Here is a 25,407-nt window from a genome sequence, read left to right on the forward strand (position 1 = left end):
CTGTGCCTCAGTTACCACATCTGTAAAATGGGGCCTCGCGTGGGACAGCCTGATTACCCTGTATCTCCCCCAGCGCTTAAAACAGTGCTCTGCACATAGTAAGCGCTTAACAAATACCAACATTATTATTATTAAAATGGAGATTCAGTACCTTATTCTACCTCCTACGTAGACTGTGAATCCCTTTTTCTTTTGCAATGAAATTTCTTAAGCACTGACTGTGCTCTGAACTATGTTTGGGGATAGATACGTCTCAGATGATCAGGCTGGACACAGTCCACGTCCCAGGTGGGGCTCGCAGTCGTATCCCCCGTTAAAGATGAGGGAACCGAAGCACAGAGAAGTGAAGTGACGTGTCCAAGGTCACACCGCAGACAAGTAGCAGAGCTGGGGTACTCCGGCTCCCAGGCCTGAGCTCTTTCCTCGAGGCCACACTGCTTTTCAAGGGGACAGGCACTGCGTCTGACCTGATTGTCTCGTATTTACTATGACAGCACAGTGCTTGGCACAGAGTAAAAGCTTAACAGATATCGCCCTTATAATTATTAAGAGGGGGAAGAGCGAGGGTCCTTTTTCCAAATTTAGGCCCTTGTTAAAAATGACTTTAAAAGGCAGTTGGGCCGGGACCAGATAACCAGAGGAAAAGGTTGTTATGCTTGCAGACTACGTGCACCCCCTCACCCCTTCAAGTACATTCCTGAGAAAGAACATTCCAATTTTCTCAACTGTAGTGCTTTTCTCAGAACTCTGTCATTTCAGTGAGTGATTTCTCCAAAGCGTACAGTGCAATTCTCAGGAAGGTTGGGTTAATTTCTGGCCCGAGCCAGAGTCTGTAACCCAGTGGCCAGCGTCGTCCTTGCCTACTGGATTAAGTGGCGCGCCGAGAGAGAGGGAGAGAGAGAGGGAGGGTTTCTAGCCCCAAGTGGGATGTTTGCCATTTGAACCTTTATAGTACTTGGATTGCTATCCTGAGAGGGCCAAGGAGAATAATAGAGAAAAGGCAGTGGTGCCGGATATTCGTTGCCAAGACCTTCTGTCTCTTTAGAGTGGGATTTTTATATTACCGTTACTTTGTTTTCTCTTAGCGGTAGAGTTTTCAGGATTTAGGTTTTCCACAGTAACCTGCTTACTGAGAAACTCTCACCAGGAAGCTCAAGACAGTAGATTGGCCTAGTGATTTTAGCTCCCCAAACCTCCCTGTTATTGACCCGTGTTGCTTTCTGATGATTGTGTCTTGGCTCCGTTGCCCTAGAAAGCATAACCAAAATTTTTGCTACTGTGATATGTTACGCACTAACCATGTGCCAAGCACTGTAATGAGCACTGGGAAAAGTAGAAGAAAACACGGTCCCTGTCCTACAGTCCCTCTCTCACAGTCTAAGGGGGCCGCCCGATAGTTTAATTCATTCAATTACTGAGTGCTGACCGTGTGCAGAACACTGGACTGAGCGCTTGGGAGAATACCCTATTTATTTTGTTAATGAGATGTCCATCACCTTGATTCTATTTAATTGCTATTGTTTTAATGAGATGTTCTTCCCCTTGATTCTATTTATTGCCATTGTTCTTGTCTGTCTTGTCTGTCCTTCTCCCCCGATTAGGCGGTCAAAGGGCAGGGACTGTCTCTATCTGTTACCGATTTGTACATTCCAAGTGCTTAGTACAGTGCTCTGCACATAGTCAGCGCTCAATAAATACTACAACAATAAACGGACACATTCCCTGCCCACAACGAGCTTACAGTCTAGAGGACATACGGGGTGAGATTGGTTGAAATCTCCCTAATTGGCTCCCTAATTTATCCTCTTTTAGTGAACAGGCCCCCAAATTGCAACAGAAATCAAGAATGCTTTACTGAGACTACAGCCTGCTGCAAATTTATTTATTCACTTATATTCATGTCTGTCTCCCCGTCTAGACTCTAAGCTCACTGTGGGCAGGGAATGTTCATTCAATTCATTCAATAGGATTTATCGAGCGCTTACTATGTGCAGAGCACTGTACTAAGCGCTTGGAATGAACAAGTCGGCAACAGATAGAGACGGTCCCTGCCCTTTGACGGGCTTACGGTCTAATCGAATGCGTAAGTTTATGATTATATTGTACTCTCCCAAGCACTTAGTACAGTGCTCTGCACACAGTAAGCGCTTAAGAAATACAGTTAAATGAATGGATGAATGAATTCAGTTCCCAACCCGAGGATGGATCCATGCCAAAAATCAAATACTGAGAACCAAAGAGATAAACAAGCCCTTCCCCAACGTGACCCTCCGTGTCTCCTGATCCTCGCCGCCCGTCTTGGGCTTGATGGACTCGCTCGATCTCCCCCCCGCATTCTGTCAAGTGAGCGTCCGTGATCCCCCAGGGTCTCCAAGACCCTGACCTTGTCATCAGCGTGGCTCAGTGGAAAGAACCCGGGCTCGGGAGTCAGAGGTCGTGGGTTCGAATCCCGGCTCTGCCACTTGTCAGCTGTGTGACTGTGGGCGAGTCACTTCGCTTCTCTGTGCCCAGTTCCCTCATCTGTAAAATGGGGATTAAGACTGTGAGCCTCACGTGGGACAACCTGATGACCCTGTATCTACCCCGGCGCTTAGAACAGTGCTCGGCACATAGTAAGCGCTTAACAAATGCCAACATCATTATTATTATTATCTAATCCTGGCTTCCCCACTTGTCTGCTGCGAGATCTTGTGCAAGTCACTTTGCTTCTCTGTGCCTCGGTTCCCTCGTCCGTAAAATGAGGATTGAGACCGGGAGCCCCACGTGGGCCAGGGACTGTGTCCGACCCGATTTGCCTGTATCCACTCCAGCGCTTAGTGCAGTGCCGGCACCTAGCGCTTAACAGATTCCGTCAGTATTATTATTAGGTAACCAGTCCCCATGGATCGACTGCGGCCCCGAGGGCGACGTGTCCCACCCCGTGTTCTGACAAGCTGACATTCTTAGCCCGTGGTCCGGGCTGAGCTTCGTGGGCTTTCCCTCGGGCCGTCTTCCCGCCGTGTCCTCCGGCTCTGAGCCTCGGCCACGAAATCCTTGACCTTTCCGTTGCATGCCGGGGAGCCGTTAGGCGTCCTCTTCTGGCTAGGAAAAGGACGGAGCGTTCTCTCACGAAGGGGACAGAGGAGAAGAGCCTCCCTCCATCCTCTCTGCCTGATTCTGAGCGTTTTCCAGATTTTCCGCGCTGACTGACTTCCTGGGCTAGTGGAATAAGAGCCGGACTAAGGGACAGGAGGACCTGGCTGGCAAGAGCCCGGGCTTGAGAGTCAGAGGTCGTGGATTCTAATTCCGCCTCCGCCACTTGTCAGATGTATGACTTCGGGCAAGCCGCTTAACTTCTCTGTGCCTCAGTTCCCTCATCTGTAAAATGGGGATTAGGACCGTGAGCTCCACGTGGGACAACCTGTTTACCTTGCATGTACCCCAGTGCTTAGAACAGTGCTTGACACATAGTAAGCGCTTAACAAATACCACAGTTAGGGCGAAGCCGTGTGGCTCAGTGGAAAGAGGATGGGCTTGGGAGTCAGGAGTCGTGGGTTCTAATCCCGGCTCTGCCACTTGTCAGCTGTGTGACTTTGAGCCAGTCACTTACTTCTCTGGGCCTCAGTTACCTCATCTGCCAAATGGGGATGAAGCCAGCGAGCCCCACATGGGATAATCTGATGACCTTGTATCTACCCCAGCGCTTAGAGCAGTGCTTGGCACATAATGAACGTTTAACAAATGCAAGTTTTATCATTATTATTATTATTATTATTATCATCACAGCTCCACCACTTGCCTGTTGTGTGACCTTGGGAAAGTTGCTTTGGCACCTCAGCTTCTTCATCCATAAAATGGGGGTTAAAGATCTGTTCTCCATCTCCCTTAGACTCTGACCCCAATGTGGAGCAAAAGCTGTCTGTTCTAGCCGATGGTATTATATCTTCCCCAGAAATCAATATCAATGGTATTTATTGAGCGCTTACTTTGTGGAGAGCACTGTACTAAGTGCAGGGATCGTCTCTGTTGCCGAATTATACATTCCAAGCGCTTAGTTCAGTGCTCTGCATATAGTAAGCGCTCAATAAATACCATTGAATGAATGAGTGAATGCTTGGGAGAGCAAAATTTAATCGAGTTGGTAGACAAGATCTCGGCCTTCAACGCGAAGCAGCGTCGCTTCGTGGATAAAGAACAGGCCCGGGAGCCAGAGGACCTAGGTTCTAATCCCGCCTCTGCCACCTGCCTGTTGTGTGACCTTGGGCAATTCACTTTACTTCTCTGTGCCTCAGTTACCTCAACTGAAAAACAGGGATTCAATGTCTGTTCAATTCAATTAACTATAATAATAATAATGGCATTAGAGAAGCCGAGTGACTAGAGAATGGGCTTGGGAGTCAGAAGGTCATGAGTTCTAATCTCAGCTCTGCCACATGCCAGCTGTGTGACCTTGGGCAAGTCACTTCACTTCTCTGTGCGTCAGTTCCCTCATCTATAAAATGGGGATTGAGCCTATGAGCCCCACGTGGGACAGGGACTGTGTCTAACCCGATTTGTGTGTAATTATAATAATAATAATGCTGGTATTTGTTAAGCGCTTACTATGTGCAGAGCACTGTTCTAAGCGCTGGGGTAGATACAGGGTAATCCCCATTTTCCAGATGAGGGAACTGCGGCACAGAGAAGTGACTTGCCCAATGTCACACAGCGGCCAAGGGGCAGAGCTGGGACTCGAACCCATGACCTCTGACTCCCAAGCCCGGTCTCTTTCCACTGAGCCACACTACTTCTCCACCCCAGCTCTTAGTACAGAACGTGGGACACAAATACCACAGTTATTATTATTATTTGTTAAGGGCTTACTCTGCGTCAGCCACTGTGCTAAACTGTAGTGTAGATTCGAGATCATCAGGTTGGACACAGTCCCTGTCCCACACGGGGCTCCCAGTCTTAATCCCCATTTTTCAGATGAGGAAAGTGAGGCATAGAGAAGTGAAGTGACTTACCCAAGGTCACACAGCAGACTCGTAATTGAACAAATACATTAATCGTAATCACAACACTGAGAGCGGCTAATAATAACAATATTGCGATTTGTCTTGTTAGCTGCTGTGAGTGATAGAGAAGCAGCGTGGCTCAGTGGAAAGAGCCCGGGCTCGGGAATCCGAGGTCATGGGTTCTAATCCCGCTTCAGCCGCTTGCCAGCTGTGTGACTTTGGGCAAGTCACTTCACTTCTCTGTGCCTCAGTGACCTCATCTGTAAAACGGGGATTAAAACTGTGAGCCCCACGTGGGACAACCTGATCACCTTGTATCCTCCCCCAGCGTTTAGAGCAGTGCTTGGCACATAGTAAGCGCTTAACATATACCACCATTATATTATTAGTCGTACTAGAGTGGCACTGGCCGGTAGAGAGGATGGAGCTCAGTCAGTTCAACCAAACGGGAGGCTCTCGAACCCGCCACTACGCAGCTGTGGGTTTATTCTCCACTGGAGACAAACAGGAGAGAGGATTCAGGAAAGACTCCGGGACGGAGGGAAAGAGAGAGGGAGGAAAGGACACCATTTTCCCACCTTGGTGTGGGGGAAGCACATTCCTAGATCAGAAAGAAGTGAGTTTCCTCATCTGTAAAATGGGGATTCAATCCCCGTTCTCTCTTCCCTCCAGCGTGTGAGTCCCCGATGGTCTTGTATCTACGCCGGCCTTTAAGACAGAGCTCGACACATTCGTTCAATTGTATTTACTGAGCGCTTACTTTGTGGAGAGCACCGTGCTAAGTGCTTGAGAGAGTACATCAGAAAAATAAACTGACACATTCCCTGCCCACAACGAGTTTACAGTCTGCAAGCAGCGTGGCTCAGTGGAAGGAGCCCGGGCTTGGGAGTCAGAGGTCATGGGTTCGAATCTCAGCTCTGCCACTTGTCAGCTGGGTGACCGTGGGCACGTTCTTCACTTCTCTGGGCCTCAGTTCCCTCATCTGGAAAATGGGGATGAAGACTGTGAGCCTCACGTGGGACAACCCGATGACCCTGTATCTACCCCAGCGCTTAGAACAGTGCTCTGCACATAGTAAGCGCTTAACAAATACCAACATTATTATTGACCATGATTATTGTTATTGAGGCAAACAATAACATGTTTTGACTAATGCCTCTGTGCAGAGAGCACTGAGAAGCAACATGGTGTAGTGACAGAGCACGGGCCTGACGGTCAGAAAGCCGTGGGTTCTAAACCCGGCTCCGCCACTGGTCTGCTGTGTGACCTTGGGCATGTCACTCGGCTTCTCCGTGCCTCAGTTATCTCATCTGCAAAGTGGGGATTGATTGAGACTGCGAGCCCTATGTGGGGCAGGGACTGGGTCCAACTCTATTGACTTAATAATGTTGGTATTTGTTAAGCGCTTACTATGTGCAGAGCACTGTTCTAAGCGCTGGGGTAAACACAGGGGAATCAGGTTGTCCCACGTGGGGCTCACAGTCTTAATCCCCATTTTACAGATGAGGGAACTGAGGCACAGAGAAGTGAAGTGACTTGCCCACAGTCACACAGCTGACAAGTGGCAGAGCTGGGATTCGAACTCATGAGCCCTGACTCCAAAGCCCGTGCTCTTTCCACTGCGCCACGCTGCTTCTCAATAATGTTGGTATTTGTTAAGCACTTACTATGTGCAGAGCACTGTTCTAAGCGCTGGGGTAGACATAGGGGAATCAGGTTGTCCCACGTGGGGCTCACAGTTAATCCCCATTTTACAGATGAGGTAACTGAAGCACAGAGAAGTTAAGTGACTTGCCCACAGTCACACAGCTGACAAGTGGCAGAGCCGGGAGTCGAACTCATGACCTCTGACTCCGAAGCCCAGGCTCTTTTCCTCTGAGCCACGCTGCTTCCCTATAATGTTAGTATTTGTTAAGCGCTTACTATGTGCCGAGCACTGTTCTAAGCGCTGGGGTAGACATAGGGGAATCAGGTTGTCCCACGTGGGGCTCACAGTCTTACTCCCTATTTTAATAATAATAATGTTGGTATTTGTTAAGCGCTTACTATGTGCCGAGCACTGTTCTAAGCGCTGGGGTAGACAAAGGGGAATCAGGTTGTCCCACGTGGGGCTCACAGTCTTAATCCCCATTTTACAGATGAGGGAACTGAGGCACAGAGAAGTGAAGTGACTTGCCCACAGTCACCCAGCCGACAAGTGGCAGAGCCGGGATTCGAACTCATGAGCCCTGACTCCAAAGCCCGTGCTCTTTCCACTGAGCCACGCTACTTGCATCCACCCCAGGGCTGTGTGACCTTGAGCGAGTCACTTGGCCTCTCCGTGCCTCAGTTACCTCATCTGCAAAGTGGGGATTGAGACTGCGAGCCCCACGTGGGACAGGGACGGTGTCCAACTCTATTGACTTGCATCCACCCCCGGGCTCAGTACAGTACCTGGCACATAGTAAGCGCTTAACAAATGCCATCATTATTATTATTATTATTACTCAGCACCAGGGAGAGTTCAGTAAAATAGAGTTGGAAGACGGGATCCCTGCTGCCCTCGAGGGCTTAATAATAATAATAATAGTAATAATAATAATTATGGTATTTTTTAAGCACTTACTATGTGCAGAGCATTGCTCTAAGCGCTGGGGTAGATACAGGGTAAGCAGGTGGTCATTCATTCATTCATTCAATAGTATCTATTGAGCGCTTACTATGTGCAGAGCACTGTACTAAGCGCTTGGGATGTACAAATCGGCAACAGATAGAGACGGTCCCTGCCCTTTGACGGGCTTTCAGTCTACTCCCACGCGAGGCTCACAGTTGATCCCTATTTTCCGGATGAGGTCACTGAGGCCCAGAGAAGGGAAGTGACTCGCCCACAGTCACACAGCTGCCAAGTGGCAGAGCCGCGATTCGAGCCCGTGACCCCTGACTCCCAAGCCCGGGCTCTTTCCACTGAGCCAGGCTGCTTCTCGGACCCGGGCCCCCGGCCCAGAGAGGGATGCCCTCGCATCCAGCTCCAGCCCGTTAGCCGTGTGGGCGAAGGAGCTTTCCGGGCCAGGCAGGGGCAGACCCCGAGGGGCGGGCCCGCCCGCCCCGCCTCAACACTAACCGCCCCACCCTCCGCCTCCCCTCCAGACGTCCGTGTTCACCCCCGCCTACGGCTCCGTGACCAACGTGAGAGTCAACAGCACCATGACGACCCCTCAGGTGCTCACCCTGCTGCTGAACAAATTCCGAGTAAGTCGCACCGCGCGGCGGGGGCGGCGCAGAGGGACGGGAAGCGGGACCTCCGGGAGGGAGGCGACTCCGGGCCGGGGATTCGGCACGCGGGGGCCGTTCGGGCCGAGCTTCGAGGCGGGGGTTAAGCGCGGCCCAGTAGAAAGAGACCAGACCCGGGAGTCGGAGGAGCTGGCTTTGAATCCCGGCTCCGCCTCTTGCCTGCCGCGTGACCTTGAGCGAGTCGCTCCCTCGTCTGGAAAAGGGGGATTCAGTCCCATCCATTCCTCCTTCCCCGTGATTTTAAGCCCTGTGTGGGACGGGGACTGTCTGCAACCTGATTATCATGTATCTGCCCCAGCACTTAGGACAGTGCTTGGCACAGAGTAAGCGCCTAGCAAGTATTTATTTATTTTGTCTATTTTGTTTAATGAGATGTACATCACCCTGATTCTATTTATTTGCCATTGATTTAAGGAGACGTTCTTCCCCTCGACTCTATTTATCGCCATTGTTCTCGTCCGCCCGTCTCCCCCGCTCAGACCGAAAGCCCGTCAAAGGGCGGGGACCGTCTCTATCTGTTGCCGATTTGTACATCCCCAGCGCTCAGTACAGTGCTCTGCACATAGTAAGCGCTCAATAGATACTATTGAATGAATGAATGAAAGCACCATGAATGGCGATTGTGGGATGAGAGCAGGAGCCCGTTTGCTTCCTTTTCAGTCGGCGGGCCAACTGTATTTATTTAGCACTGATTGTGTGCGGAGCACTGAACTAAGCACCTGGGAGAGGACGATATAACAAGAAAAGAGACACATTCCCTGCCCACGAGTACCGCGAAGCCCAGATGGGACACAGGGTTATTGTGATCGTCCCAGATGCTAACCCGGTGTTACTGTGATCGGTCCAGGTGGAGAATGGCCCCGGGGAATTTGCCCTGTATGCCGTCCACGAATCAGGTGGTAAGTTTCCGACGGGATTTCTGGGGGACCTTCGGGGCCTGATGTGGTTTCCTCAGCGACGGAGTGGATGGGTGGCGACAACTAGCAGTCGAGAGAGTCACCGGTCGAGTTCTCCGCCCAGGAATAATAATAATAACAACGATGATGGTATTTGTTAAGCACTTCCTATGTGCCAAGCACCGTTCTGAGCGCTGGGGTGGATAGGCTGTCCCACGTGGCGCTCCCGGTCTTGATCCCCATTTTACAGGTGCGGTCACTGAGGCCCAGAGAAGTGAAGTGGCTTGCGCGAGGTCGCACGGCGGACCCGTGGCGGAGGCGGGATTAGAACCCACGTCCTCCGACTCCCAAGCCCGGACTCTTTCCGCTAAGCCACGCCGCTTCTCCTTCTGTCACGGCCCCTCAAGGGAGATGCCCTATTGGTATATGCCGTTGAGTACAGTACTCTGCACACAGTAAGCGCTCGCTAGATGGAGCGCCCACCAGATTAGAGAAGCAGCGTGGCTCAGTGGAAAGAGCCCGGGCTTTGGAGTCAGAGGTCATGGGTTCGAACGCCGGCTCTGCCTCTTAGCCGTGTGACTGTGGGCAAGTCACTTCACTCCTCTGTGCCTCGGTTCCCTCATCTGCGAAATGGGGATTAAGACTGTGAGCCCCACGTGGGACAACCTGATTCCCCTGTGTCTACCCCAGCGCTTAGAACGGTGCTCTGCACATAGTAAGCGCTTAACTCATACCAACATTATTACTATTAGACCGTAAGCCCGTCAAAAGGCAGGGACCGTCTCTATCTGTTGCCGACTTGTTCATCCCAAGCGCTTAGTACGGTGCTCTGCACATAGCGCTCAATAAATACTATTGAATACTATTATTATTGATACCCTTTCTGCACATAATAAGCACTCATTAAATGCCATTAATTATCGATGGATTGATTGATGGGATGCCACGCGGGGGGCCAGGCAGACGGGCTCAGACCCAGCCTCGGGCTTCGGGGCCCGCAGTAGAGTTCCGTAGCTCTGGGTGGCTTCCCTGGAATTCTGTTGGGATATCCCGGAAGCCTCTCCACTCCCCTCGGGAAAAGACCCGTGCGGCCTCCCTCTGAGCATCATCCGAATACTATTTGTAAAACACTTCCTGAGAAGCCAGCATGGTGTAGTGGATCTTCATTCGTATTTGAGCGCTCACTGGGTGCAGAGCACTGTGCTGAGCGCTTTAGGAGAGTACAATTTAATAACTTGTCAGGGCTGTTGACTGTGGGCAAGTCACTTCACTTCTCTGGGCCTCAGTGACCTCATCTGTAAAATGGGGATGAAGACCGTGAGCCTCACGTGGGACAACCTCATGACCCTGTATCTCCCCCAGCGCTTAGAACGGTGCTCTGCACATTGTAAGCGCTTAACGAATACCAACACTATTATTAGTAGTAGTAGTAACAGACACATTCCCTACCTACGGTGAGCTTACAGTCTGGAAGACGAGCTTACAGTCCAGAGGTAGAGCCCGGACCTGGGCTCCGGGGGAGCCGGGATGAGAACCCATGACCTTACGACTCCCAGGCCCGGGGTCTATCCACTTCACCGTGCTGCTTACGGAATTGGTTGCCCACAGCGAGCCTACAGTCTAGAGGGAATAAATAAATGCCACTACACATTATATTCCGTGAACTCAGGCTTCAGGGCTTGGGAAAACTCAAAGAACCAAGTATTGAACTCACGCAGGATTTTCTCCCCGCAGAAAGTCCATTCAACCCTCTCGACAGAGGAGAGGGCCAGAAATATAGAATGATAAGGTGGAAAGAGACACTTAGAGCTCCTCCAGTCACCCCCACTTTGCCCCCCAGTGTACTAATAATAATAATGATGTTGGTATTTGTTAAGCGCTTACTATGTGCTGAGCACCGTTCTAAGCGCTGGGGTAGATACAGGGTCATCAGGTTGTCCCACGTGAGGCTCACAGTTAATCCCCATTTTACAGATGAGGTAACTGAGGCACAGAGGAGTGAAGTGACTTACCCACAGTCACACAGCTGACAAGTGGCAGAGCCGGGATTCGAACTCCTGACCTCTGACTCCCAAGCCCGGGCTCTTTCCACTGAGCCACGCTGCTTCTCTAATCAATCGATTAGTCAGTCAGTGGTATTTATTGAGCGCTTATTGGGTGCAAACGCTTGAGAGAGTCCAGTACAAGAGATGCAATTCCACAGGGGGATGTCATTCATTCATTCATTCATTCATTCATTCATTCATTCATTCATTCATTCATTCGTATTTATTGAGAACTTACTATGTGCAGAGCACTGTACTAAGCGCTTGGAATGTACAAATTGGCAACATAGAGACAGTCCCTGCCCTCTGGCGGGCTTACAATCTAATCGGGGGGAGAAGGACAGACAAGAACAATAGCAATAAATAGAATCGAGGGGATGAACATCTCATTAAAACAATAGCAAATAAATAGAATCAATAGCAAATAGCTCATTAAAACAATAGCAATTAAATAGAATGTCGATTCCTTCCGTCCTCAAAGATAGCAAGGATAACCCTTAGAGAAGCAGCGTGGCTCAGTGAGCACGGGCCTAGGAGTCAGAGGTCATGGGTTCGAATCTGACTCTGCCACTTATCAGCTGTGTGACTTGGGGCAAGTCACTTCACTTCTCGGTGCCTCAGTTCCCTCATCTGTAAAATGGGGATGAAGACTATGAGCCTCATGTGGGGCCACCTAATTACCTTTATCTACCCCAGCGCTTAGAACAGTGCTTGGCACATAGTAAGCGCCTAACAAATACCAACATTATTATTATTATTATTAACTCCCCCCATCCTCCCTTGAGAGTGAGATCCTGTGTCTTATATCCTTCCAGCACTTAAAACGGTGCTTGGCATATAGTAAGCGCTTAACAAATACTATTATTGTTGTTCTTCTTCTTCTTCTTATTATTCATAGTCAGGAAGTCTCCTGTGCTTCATCTGTGTCTTCCTTTTTTTTATGGTATTTGCTAAGCGCTTTCTATGTGCCGGGCACTGTACTACGCGCTGGGGTAGGTACAAGCTGACCAAGTTGACACAGTCCCTGCCCCATATGGGGCTCACAGTCTTAATCCCCATATTTCAGATGAGGTAACGGAGGCCCAGAGAACCGAAGTAACTTGCCTCAGGTCACACAGTAGCCAGGCTCAGTGGACAGAGCCCGGGCTTGGGAGTCAGTGGTCATGGGTTCGAATCCCGGCTCTGCCACTTGGCAGCTGTGTGACCGTGGGCAAGTCATTTAACTTCTCAGTTACCTCCTCGGGAAAATGGGGATGAAGACTGTGAGCCTCACGTGGGACAACTTGCTGACCCTGTATCTACCCCAGCGCTTAGAACGGTGCTCTTCACATAGTAAGCGCTTAACAAATACCGACATTAATTAATTAGGATTAGAACCCAGGTCCTTCTGACTCCCAGGTGTGTGCTCTATACACTAGGCCCCGTTCTGTCTTGCTTTTGATGCATCTACGTTTTCCTGGGTTGAAATGCTGCAGTGTCCAAAATGTGAAGAACTCTTCCGTTCATTCCGCTTTTTCATCGGTGGTATTTATTGAGCCCTGACTGCGTGCAGAGCACTGTACTAAATACTCAATTGACCCGGGGCCCTTCTCAGTGAATCAGCCATACTTCATAGACATCCACTGAGTGACAGGCATGTACTTGGTGCCTGGGAGGATGTAACAGTAACAAGACCCACATTCCCAGCCCTAATGGAGCTCGTGAAGCAGCGTGGCCTAGTGGAAAGAGCCCGGGCTCGGGAGTCAGAGGTCGTGGGTTCTAATCCCGGCTCCGCCACTCGTCAGCTGTGTGGCCGAAGTGTCCATTCCAAGCGCTTAGTACAGTGTTCTGCACATAGTAAGCACTCAATAAATACTGTTGAATGAATGAATGAAGTCACTTCACTTCTCTGGGCCTCAGTTACCTCATCTGTAGAAGCAGCGTGGCTCAGTGGAAAGAGCACGGGCTATGGAGTCAGAGGTCATGGGTTCGAATCCCACCTCGGCCACTTGTCAGCTGTGTGACTTTGGGCGAGTCACTTCACTTCTCGGTGCCTCAGTTCCCTCATCTGTAAAATGGGGATGAAGACTGCGAACCCCACGTGGGACAACCTGATTCCCCTGTGTCTACCCCAGCGCTTAGAACAGTGCTCGGCACATAGTAAGCGCTTAACAAATACCAACATCTGTAAAATGGGGATTAAGACTGTGAACCCCACGTGGGACAACCTGATTCCCCTGTGTCTACCCCAGCGCTTAGAACAGTGCTTGGCACATAGTAAGCGCTTAACAGATACCAACATTATTATCATTATTAAAACATCACTGGGGGAAGAGATCGTGGAAGCCAGAGGAAGAACCAGAAAGAAGCAGTACTTTTCCTAAGAGTAATAATTATGGCATTTGTTAAGTGCTTACTATGTGCCATAAACTGTACTGAGCAATTTGGGGTTGATACCGGCAAATCAGGTTGGACACAGTCCCTGTTCCATTTCCCCTGAGGCACAGAGAAGTGAAGTGACTTTTCCAAGGTCACCCAGCAGGCGAGTGGTAGAGCCGGGATTAGAAGTCAAATGATCAGCGCTTAGAACAGCGCTTGGCATATAGTAAGCGCTTAACCACTACCATCATTCTTATCTAGTCAGATGGTCTTCTGACTCCCAGGCTTGTTCTCTATCACTCTACCGTGCCGATTTTCAATGTGTACCTTACCCCCTCTAGAACGGACCAAACTGAAGGACTGCGAATACCCGCTGATTTCCCGAATCCTGCACGGGCCGTGCGAGAAGATTGCCAAGATATTCCTCATGGAAACAGACTTGGGAGAAGAAGTCCCCCATGAGGTAAGTCTGAGGCGAGAGGCACGGTGGGAGTCCGTGTTTCCGTAAGCAGGAGGGGCAGAGAGACTGGAGATTCCCCAGTTCCTCAGCTCTCAGAGCTTGCGCCCTCCCTGGTTGTCCGTCTTCCCCACGGCCCTTTCTGTCATCCACCGGAGAGAGTCCAGATCTGGACGCCTCATAGGTGGGCCACTCTCCTCTCTTCCGCTATCGCTACCTGAGAGGAGATACCCGTTGCAAATCTGGGATTCCCTGAGCAGGATCCCGTTTCAGAAAGAAACCAGTCCATCCCTCTCTTCCGCTATCGCTACCCGAAAGGAGATACCCGTTGCAAATCTGGGTTTCCCTGAGCAGGATCCGGTTTCAGAAAGAAACCAGTCCATCCCTCTCTTCCGCTATCGCTACCCGAAAGGAGATACCCGTTGCAAATCTGGGATTCCCTGAGCAGGATCCGGTTTCAGAAGGAAACTTGTCCATTCCTCTCGTCTTGAAATTGCGGAGAATTTCAAGTCAGTCCGAGGAGGATCAGAGCGGGCCCTACCCAGAGACATTACTTTCTGGGAGACCACAACCTGCCTCATCCTTGACCCGATATACGGCTCCATCAACGTGGCTTCCGAGGGCTTGAGTTTCCCCAGGGCATCTTCCGTTACTCTGGGTCCTAGGGGCTTAGAGGCTGGAAATGGTTTAGTGGGAAAAAGCGTCCTAGACTCTGTCCCCAAGGAGCATTAAACACAGTCGGGCTGAATCGTGTATTTCCATTTGCCTTTTGGAGGGCTGTGTCGATTCCCCTTGTCATTGTTCGAAACAATAGTGCTCTCTCCGCTCTCCCTGAGAGAGCTCAGCCCAGCGAGATTTCACAATTGAGCGTTTTCCTAATATTCAGCTCAGTATTCCCTTTAGGAGATAAAGGGAGCCCTGGGAGATGAACAATATGGGCCGTTTTCGGCCACCCGCCGAGTCAACTCAAGGCGGGGACCGGTTTCTGGAGATGCAGACGTAGCGAGGAATGAGAGACTAGCGGAGCTGCAGGCGGAACCCACGCGTATGTGTTTAAAAAATAAAACGTAAAAATCTTCTTGGATTTTCTAGGTCGCTCAGTACATTAAGTTTGAAATGCCGGTGCTGGACAGTTTTGTTGAAAAATTAAAAGAAGAGGAGGAAAGAGAAATAACCAAACTGACCGAGAAGTAAGCGGCGCTAAAAATGCGAATAGTGACCACTAGAGAAATGAGGATAGCAAAGAGAATCGAGAGTTGGTGAGGGGGTTTCCTCTCTAGGATCAGGGGTCGGGGGGCCTCTAGAACCTATCATCATTATTATTATCAATACTATAATATCTTCATTGAAATCAATCTTGGGGATTCAAACAACTCTCCTCCCTGTCGCTCAATCGATGGTATTTATTGAGCACTTACTGATAATGTTGGTATTTGTTAAGCACTTACTATGTGCCGAGCACCGTTCTAACCGCTGGGGTAGATACAGGGTAACCAGATTGTCCCACGTGAGGCTCACAGTCTTCATCCCCATTTTCCAGATGAGGTAACTGAGGCACAGAGAAGTGAAGTGACTTGCCCACAGTCACCCAACTGACAAGTGGCAGAGCTGGGATTCAAACCCATGACCTCTGACTCCCAAGCCCGGGCTCTTTCCGCTGAGCCACGCTGCTTACTGGGTGCAGAGCACTGTACTGAGCACTTGGGAGGGTATAATGCAACCTAGACACATTTATAAACACATTCCTCACGTGGGACAACCCGATCACCTTATATCCACCCCAGCGCTTAGCACGGTGCTCGGCACATAGTAAGCGTTTCACAAATACCATCATTATTATTCTTGTCCATTCCAAGCGCTTAGTACCGTGCTCTGCACATAGTAAGCGCTCAATAAATACTATTGAATGAATGAATCCCCTGCTCCCACCCTGGCCAGCATTCAATATATGTGGTGCGGTACTCACTGTTTCTGGCAGGAATCAAGTCTAAACGAGTCCTGTCACGGGTCAGAGTACACGTGGCGGACGGGTGGGTGGGAGAGAGGCTGCTGCAACTTACCGTGAAGGTCAGAAAGTCAGGAAATCCTTCTTCCCGTGGCCATCCCGATATAAACCGAGGACCGGGACGAAGCGGGGGACGGTCTCTATCCGAACGGTTCGGCAAAGACGATGCGACAGAGGCGGTGGAGTCCCCCGATCCGCCCCAGGCAAGACGTGCTCTGGAAGGGCCCCAGCCTGCTGTCGACTTCCAACTCTCTTATAATAATAAAGTTGGTATTTGTTAAGCGCTTACGACGTGCAGAGCACTGTTCTAAGCGCCGGGGCAGATACCGGGGGATGAGGTGGTCCCACGTGAGGCTCACGGTCTTCATCCCCCTTTTACAGATGAGGGAACTGAGGCACAGAGAAGTGAAGTGACTTGCCCACGGTCATGCTTCCTGGGCTTGGAAGAAGAGCCTTTGCCAGGAAAAGCGATCCTTGGGCTTCCCGGCCACAGCTGGGGTTTTCAGAACTCCGCACACCTGATAAAAAACTCCGGGGAGAAGGGTGACCCTGTTTATCTGCCCCTTCTGAATGGCAGCTGTTGGAGAGCGTTGTGGCCAGAGATTAGTGGCATATTCCTTTCTGATTCCCTGATGCTCTTTTAAAAATAGCTGCCATCAGGAAGTTTGGATCGAGCTGCTCGGGCCGTGACGGGAAGTAGCCCTGTTCACAGCCGGCACTCGTCTGAGGTCAAAGGGAACAGTGGAGTGACCGAAGAGGAGGATCGGGCCGGTGTCCGTCGGTTCTAGTTCCCGCTCTTTCAGCGGATGATGGTAGGAGAGTCTGCTCTGCGTCTCAGTTTCCCCATCGGTAACACAAAGGGCATGTTGTTCTCCCCCTTCTCAGAGCTGCCGTGGAAATTACCGAATGATAATAATGTCGGTATCGGTTAAGTGCTTACTATGTGCGGAGCACTGTTCTAAGCGCTGGGGTAGATACAGGGTCATCAGGTTGTCCCCCGTTAGGCTCACAGTTAATCTGCATAATAATGATGATGGTGGTGATAATAATAATTATGGCATTTGTTAAGTGCTTACTATGTGCAAAGCACTATTCTAGGCGCTGGGGGGATACAAGGTGATGTCCCACGTGGGGCTCACGCTCTTCATCCCCATTTTACGGATGAGGTAACGGAGGCACCGAGAAGTGAAGTGACTCGCCCAAGGTCACACAGCTGACAAGCAACGGAGCCGGGATTAGAACCCGTGACCTCTGACTCCCAAGCCCGCGCTCTTTCCACTGAGCCACGCTGCTTCTCTAAGCGCTTACTGATATCATGTGCCAAGCTCTGTTCCGAGAGCTGGGGTAGACACGGTCCCTGTCCCACGCTCTTATCACCGTTTTACAGATGAGGTAACTGAGGCACAGAGAAGTGGCTTGACCGGGTTCACACAGCGGAAATGTGGCCGATTAGAACCCAGGTCCTTCTGACTCCCAGACCCGGGCTCTATCCACTAAGCCACGCTGCTTCTCGAGGCGGCAGGACTTTAACTGTTTCTGAGATACGGCATTGACCGCCTTCCTCGATTCGGATGCTGCTTCTGTTTTACGAGTCAGTTTTGATTTTATGACGGTAGCCTCCCTTCTGGGAGCACAGGCTTGCGGGGGACACTCGTGAGCCCGGGGGAAATGGGGAAACAATTTAAAGAGCCGGAACAATAACCGCTGTGGCATGAAAAGTGTTTACTATGTGCCAAGCACTGTCCTAAGCGCTGGGGTAGATACAAGATAATCAGATCAAATACATGGATCAGCTGGGTGACATTGGGTAAGTCACTTCGCTTCCCTGGGCCTCAGTTACCTCATCTGTCAAATGGGGATTAAGACTGGGGGCCCCATTCATTCATTCATTTAATAGTATTTATTGAGCACTCACTATGTGCAGAGCACTGTACTAAGCGCTTGGAATGTACGATTCGGCATCAGAGAGAGACAATCCCTACCCATCGACGGGCTCACAGTCTAATCGGGGGAGGTGGCACCCGGACTGCAGCCGAACCGATTAGCTTGTATCTACCCCAATGCTTAGTACAGGGTACGTACCACTTTGTGAACACTTATCACATACCATTTACAGAAAAAAAAAGGATGGAGATGAGAGGGATGGTGGGTGGGGAGGTGGAGTTGATAGCGGGTGATCAGAGATGGAAGGAAGGCATGGGGAGGGAGAGAGGGGAAGATACCAGGTGGAAACTGCAGAAGGGTTGACCAGTCCATTTTACCTCTAGTGAAGTAAAAATCGGCTGCCCTATGGCGGAACCTCTCCGACTTAACCTAAATGCGTTCCTGTAGTTATAACAATCAGTCGACCGGTGGTATTTATTGAGCACTTGCTCTGTGCAGAGCAGTGTACTAAACATTTGGTGCAATACAACAATGTTGGTATTTGTTAAGCGCTTACTATGTGCAGAGCACTGTTCTAAGTGCTGGGGTAGATACAGGGTCGTCAGGTTGTCCCATGTGAGGCTCACGGTCTAAATGCCCATTGTACAGATGAGGGAACTGAGGCACAGAGAAGTGAAGTGACTTGCCCACAGTCGCCCAGCTGACAAGTGGCAGAGGCGGCATTCGAACCCATGACCTCTGACTCCCAAGCGTGGGCCCTTTCCACTGAGCCACACTGCTTCTCTGCAATAATACAGAGTTGGTAGACACTTTCCCTGCCCGCCTATGACACGTCTGAACACCATTCTGGGTAACTTGGGTAGAAAGATGGTATCCGAGCTCGGATCTCGGGTCGTGAATGCGATCCCCCGTTGTCTTCATTGATCTTAGGAGAAAAATGATTTCAAGATGCGGTTCTCGGGAACCGGTTAGGTCTCAGGGCTGCCTGTAGTTGGAGTTTGTGTGGTTTTCCAGATTCACGTTGTGTGGGGGCGAGGGTGGGGGATTCGTGTCAGATAATTATTTATCATTTCAATATTTGGTACTGGCTAAGTTCCCTCTGAGCTCTTTGTAGAAGCCACGCGACCTAGCGTAAAGAGCAGCACGGGCCTGGGAGGGGACGGATCTGCCAACTCCCTTATGTCGTTCTCTCCCAAGCGCTTACTACAACACTCTGCACATGGTAAGCGCTCAATAAATAGGATTGGTTGATAGATTGATTGAGTCAAGGACCTGGGCCCTAATCCCGCCTCCTTCACTTGTCTGAATATGGGAATTCATAGTAATTAATGTTTAATGTTGGTATTTGTTAAGCGCTTACTATGTGCCGAGCACTGTTCTAAGCTCTGGGGTAGACACAGGGGAATCAGGATGTCCCACGTGGGGCTCACAGTCTTCATCCCCATTTTACAGATGAGGTAACTGAGGCACCGAGAAGTTAAGTGACTTGCCCACAGTCACACAGCTGACAAGTGGCAGAGCCGGGATTTGAACTCATGACCTCTGACTCCAAAGCCTGTGCTCTTTCCACTGAGCCACGCTGCTTCGGTCCGTCTCTCCCTCTAGACCGCAAGCTCGTTGTGAACAGAGGATGTGTCTGTCAACTCTGTTGTACTGAACGCTCCCAAGCACTGAGTACAGCGCTCTGCACACAGTAAGTGCTCAATAAATACAAGTGATTAAGTTTGGATGTGGGCCTGCTGTGTGAACTTGGGTGATGTCCTCACTTCTCTGATCCTACCCCCAAATCTCTACTATGAGAGTCAAAAGTACACGCACCTTTTTCTCCCTCCTACTTAGACCGTGAGCCCCATGTGCGATGGGAACTAGGTCTGACTCGATGTTGGTATTTGTTAAGCGCTTACTATGTGCAGAGCACTGTTCCAAGCGCTGGGGTAGACGCAGGGGAATCAGGTTCTCCCACGTGGGGCTCACGGTCTTAATCCCCATTTTACAGATGAGGTAACTGAGGCACAGAGAAGTGAAGTGACTTACCCAAAGTCACACAGCTGACAAGTGGCAGAGCTGGGATTCGAACTCATGACCTCTGACTCCAAAGCCCGGGCTCTTTCCACTGAGCCACGCTGCTTCTCTATTAACCTGTATCTACCCTAACCCTTAGAACGGTGCTGGGCATAAAATGCCTAACCATTATCATAATTCTGATGATTATTATCTAATGGCTCTTCCTACAGAGCTAGATTCTTCCCTCCGCCCCAGAGAGGCATCGACGTCATTTCAGATCATTTAGTTTCGTTCCCAATGGGGCTTTAATGTTTCCAAACCCAAACAGGCCATTTGGTGGACTATAAGAGCATCTCATAAAGCTCCTCACCGTCTATTGGACAGTGACGTAAACCCTGGGGAGAATAGAGCCCGGTAGAAAAGGGCTCTGTACTTTGGACTCTCAAGATAGAGATTTGGGGGGTACGAGCAGAGAGGTGAGGACATCGCCCAAGTGCACACGGCAGGCCCACATCAAAGCACAATCACTTGTATTTATTTATGTGTGCGGAGCACCGTACTAAGTGCCTGGGAGAGGACAACGTTACAGAATTGATAGATGCATTTCCTGTCCACAATGAAATTACAGTCTAGAGGGAGACACTGATATCGATATGAGTCATTGCTAGTTTATAATTCATAGATATGCACCTAAGGGCTGCGGTGCTGAGGAGGGGTTGCAAATCTAAGTGCGAGGGGGACGCAGAAGGGAGTGGGAGAAGAGGAAATGAAGGCCGAGCCGCTCGGAGGAGATGTGCCTTCAATAAGGCTTTGAAGGTGGGGAGAGCGATCGTCTGTCGAATAAGAAGAGGGAGGGCGATCCGGGCCAGAGGCAGGATGTGGGCGAGAAATCGGCGGTGAGAGAGAAGCGATGCCAGACCACTCTTCCTGGTGAAAAAACACCTTCCCTTTGTCCAGGTAAATGAACTTGGGTGGCCGTAGCTCAGTCCCTTCTCTTTCCCTCCAGGTTCGTCAACTTGCGTGAGACGATGATGCTGCGCTTGAAGCAACTGGAGGGAGCCGAATAGCTCGGGCGGCGGCGCAGCCCTTCCAGCGATTCCCCTGCCGCCGCCAAACCCCGGCGAGACCCTCTCCTCGAACAGACGGCTGCCTCAAAGGAAACGGAAAGGAAGCATCTTCTCTCGTTTCCCAGAGCTCCACTACTTCCCAGCCCCTGCTCCTAACTGCATCTCTTTGGCCTAACGAGGGATGTCAGCGTCGGGGTGACCAGACCCAGACCCGCTGAATGAAGACCCCTGACTCTGGAGACCAGATTTCTCAGGACCCGTCCCTGCCGGGCCCTGAGTTGGCGTCAGGACTCCGAACTCTCTCCTCACGGCGACGGAAGGGGAATCGGCCTTCCTCTCCTCTCCTTAATCCCGTCGTTCCTTGGAAAACGAGACATGACAGCGTGAGAAGACGAAGGAGAGAGGAACGTCAATCTTTCCCCAGATTAGAGCCAGGCTGAGACCTGCATTATTATTGTCATTATTGTTATGATACTTGTTAGGTGCTTACTGTGTGCCAAGCACTCTTCCAAGTGCTGAAGTGGATACAAGTACGGTGCTCTGCACATAGTAAGCGCTCAATAAATACTATTGAATATGCAAGTTAATCAGGTTGGCTGTCCCACGGGGGGCTCACACTCTTATCCCCCTTTTACAGATGAGGTAACTGAGGCCCAGAGAAGTGAATTGACTTGCCCAAGGTCACACATCGGACATAACAATAATAATAATGATAATGATGGTATTAAGCACTTACTATGTGCCAAGCACTGTTCTGAGCGTTGGGCTAGATACAGGGTAATCAGGCTGTCCCACGAGGGGCTCACAGTCTTAATCCCCATTTTGCAGATGAGGTAACTGAGGCACAGAGAAGTGAAGTGACTTGCCCAGACGCGTGGGGGAGCCAGGATTAGAACCTAGGTCCTTCTGACTCCCGGGCCCGGGCTCTAACCACTAAGCCCCGGTGCTTCTACTAATCTGATCCTGTCCCCTTGCCTGTTCTTGGAGAAGTCACTCAACTTCTGTCTGCCTCATTCTTTTCATCTGCGAAATGGAGATTGAATACCTGTTCTCCCTTCCCCTAAGACTGTGAGCTCCGTGTGGGACAAGGACTGTGTCCGCCCTGATTATGTCGTGTCTGCCCCGGCGCTGAGGTCGGTGCTCGGCACACGGTAAGAGCTAAAGAAATGAGCTCTTCTCCCTCCTACTGTGGGGCAGGGACTGGGTCCGATCTGATTATCTTGTATCGACCCCCGGGGGCTTAAAACAGCGCCTGGCACAAAGTAAGTGCTTAAACAGTACCACAGTGATTACGACAATCCAGCGGTGTGGGTAGATGTGATCTCTGCCCACAGAAAGCTTAGTCTACAGGGGGAGAAAGACATTATTAGAAGAGCATTCAGAATATTCACGTAAGTATCGAGGGACTGGGTTCCTGCAGATGGGGAGCAGAATGGTTGCCATTTCTATTAAAGTGGCATTATTGGACTGGACTGGACTCTTCCGGTGTATTGTACTCTCCCAGGCACTTAGTACAGTGCTCTGCACACAATAAGCACGCAATAAATACCACTCATCGATTAGGAGAATGAGTAGGAGGAACTGGTTGGCGCTTTGGATTTTCAAGGACTCCAAATTTCTCACACTTATGGCACTGCAGAATTTCCAGGTTGGAAATGATCTTCGGTTCACACCGTTCTACGCAGTGCTCAGTACTAGACACCAGGGTCCAGATTTCAGTTCTCCTTGTAAACGACGGGCGTCCGTTTCCCCCGTTACTCCACCCAAGCGAGGACCGTAAGGAGGTTAGGAGGAACGGGTTGTCGTAGGAAGGTGAGAAGGTCTTCGCCGCCCGGAAAGAGTGTCGCAGCTGGCAGAAACAGCAACGGAGGACTGAAAATCCACCTGGACCGGTTGGACACCTCAAGGTCTCCCTGAGGACCACACCGAGAAGCAGCGTGGTCTAGTGGAAAAAGTATGGACCTTGGGAGTCAGAGGACCTGAGTTCTAATCCCAGCTCTCTGCCATTTATCTGCTGTGTGACCTTGGGCAAGTCACGTAATTTCTCTGAGCCTCAATTACTTCATCTACAAAATGGAGATTAAATCCTACTCCCTCCTACTTAGAATGTAAGCCCCAGGTGGGTCAGGAACTGTGCCCAACCTAACTTGTTCTCCCCCAGTGTTTAGTGCTTGACACAGAGTAAGCACTTAACTAGTACCATAAAAATAATAATCTGATTTCATACCCTCTCTGTTTCCTCTGAGCTGAAAATTTCCAGAGGGAATTCTCCATGACAGATTTTCTCAGGCCCTGCTCTGATTGCTTAGAATATGAATTGGGGGCTAGTTGTGACATGGGCAATATTTTTTATTTTTTTTGAAAGAGCATTAGTTATCAGAAGGAGGCAAGAAGGATCTTTCCCTTTATTTGCTGAGGGGAACTCTCAACTTGCTAGCATAATTACTCAAGTATTTTCACTACTTTGCTCTATCTTCCTGGCTCACGCAATAGTTCCCATTCTTAGACTAGCTGCTTACTATTAATAATAATAACAATAACCATAATTGTGGTATTTCTCAAGTGCTTACCATGGGCCAAGCACTGTGCCAGGCATCGCAGCGGACAATATAATTAGATCAGACCCAATCCCTGTCCTACGTGGCACTCACGGTCTAAGGGACGAAAGAAATAGAAAAATAGTTTGGGTTTTCACATGTTCTTCCCTCCTTAAAAACAAAGTCTCATCCAAAAGTCAATTCAAACCACATTTAACACACAGACGAAAGTTTCTAAACTGTGTAAAATCTGTATAATCCCATATACTTCCAGAGAGAGGAGATCTGTTTTAGTGCATGTGTGGGGTTTTTTGTTTGTTTTTTATTTCCATTGACCTTCAATAGGTCAGAATGGGTCCAGACACAGTTTGAGAAAGGCATCCCAGAGAATCTTGAGTGGTAACCGCTGAAGGAAGGGATCAAGGGATCCCAGTGGGATACTGGAGGATCAGTGGACCCAGTAAATGGCAACTCATACCTTCTCTACAAATAGGCATTCCCTGGCCACTCACCAGCAGCCGGAAGACATCTTGGTGCCTCTCTTTGCAACCTAAGTGCTTAAATACAGTGCTCTGCATTCAGTAAGTGCTCAATAAATGCGATTGAATGAGTGAATGAACCTCAGGAAAATGTCAGGATGGAATCGCTGCCAAACTCACACTAGGTGTAAAAACCAAATTCTGGAGTTCCATTTCAGTCTTCCATCTTTAACATTAAGGAAGCAGCATGGGCTGGTGGAAAAAGTCCAGGCTTGGGAGTCAGAGGACCTGGATTCTAATCGCAGCTCAGCCCCTTATCTGCTGCAAGACTGTGGGCAACTTGCTTCACCTCTCTGGGCCTCAGTCTATTAAAAAAAAAAAAAAAAAGAAATGGCAACAAAAGCCTCCGTCCTCTGGCCTAGACTGTGAGCTTCATGTGGGACAGGGACTGTGTCCAACCTGATTTCCTTCCATGTAGCCCACCTCTTGGTACAGTTCCTGGCACATAGTAAGCATTTAACAAGCACCATTTTAAAAAAAATTGAACTACAAGGACCTTTTTGCCCTGGAGCATAGATTACCTCTCATTAGTCGGTGAGGACTAAAACTACTCAGCTCTGGGTATTTATGTTGGTATTTGTTAAGCGCTTTCTACTAATAATAATAATAATAATGTTGGTATTTGTTAAGCGCTTACTATGTGCCGAGCACTGTTCTAAGCGCTGGGGTAGACATAGGGGAATCAGGTTGTCCCACGTGGGACTCACAGTCTTAATCCCCATTTTACAGATGAGGGAACTGAGGCACAGAGAAGTTAAGTGGCACGTCCAAGGTCACACAGCCGACAAGTGGCAGAGCTGGGATTCGAACTCATGACCCACGACTCCAAAGCCCATGCTCTTTCCACTGAGCCACGCTTCTATTTAAGCATTGCTGTTTGAAATAAGAATAAAAATTGAGTATTTTTCTAATACAGACATGTCATTTTCCATCCTCTGACCTGCATCTGCCCATGGAGACAGCAAAAGTGTATTGGATGGTGAGAGTGTGCTTTGAAATTGTGAAGTGTGTGTATGGAGGTGCGTGTGTGTGGTGAGTGTAGGGATGGAGACCATCCAATCTAGACCACCCGACCAATATACGTTTGCAATGTCTATCAACTTGCAGGATAGGGTCGCCCAGGGACTGTGTGGACTACATGGCTGCCGCTTGTGACATTATAAAGATGGCGCCCGACGTAGACCATTTCAAGATGGCCACCAGTCACGGTGGCAAAAGGGAAGGGGGTTGGGGGTCAGGTGGCAGAGACGGCAGATTCTTCCTCAAGCAGCAGCGCTTTTACATTTCTCCCCTCTGTGAAAGAGAAGGAAACCGTCGGAAGAGCCGGGTGGAAGAGCCAAGGGGCGGGATGGGGGAGATCGGACCGGAC

At 49.8% G+C, this 25,407-nt stretch overlaps 1 protein-coding gene across 7 annotated transcripts in view; it reads left to right on the forward strand.

Moving 5' to 3' along the window:
- RASSF4 (Ras association domain family member 4) overlaps positions 1-21,483 on the forward strand; it is a 101,422-nt gene extending 79,939 nt beyond the window's left edge. For 6 of the 7 annotated variants that reach the window (XM_029061387.1, XM_029061384.2, XM_029061386.2 and 3 more), the window contains exons 7-11: positions 8,103-8,204; positions 9,094-9,145; positions 13,887-14,008; positions 15,095-15,192; positions 20,902-21,483. In XM_029061387.1, coding sequence (XP_028917220.1) covers positions 8,103-8,204; positions 9,094-9,145; positions 13,887-14,008; positions 15,095-15,192; positions 20,902-20,962 — 435 coding nt within the window. In that variant the 3' untranslated portion in view covers positions 20,963-21,483. The remainder of the gene's footprint in view (positions 1-8,102; positions 8,205-9,093; positions 9,146-13,886; positions 14,009-15,094; positions 15,193-20,901) is intronic. The other variant, XM_029061391.2, reaches the window with a different exon arrangement.
- The last annotated feature ends 3,924 nt before the right edge of the window (positions 21,484-25,407 follow it).

The sequence above is a fragment of the Ornithorhynchus anatinus genome, chromosome 3, assembly GCF_004115215.2.
Source record: "Ornithorhynchus anatinus isolate Pmale09 chromosome 3, mOrnAna1.pri.v4, whole genome shotgun sequence".
In the NCBI taxonomy this organism is placed as follows: domain Eukaryota; kingdom Metazoa; phylum Chordata; class Mammalia; order Monotremata; family Ornithorhynchidae; genus Ornithorhynchus; species Ornithorhynchus anatinus.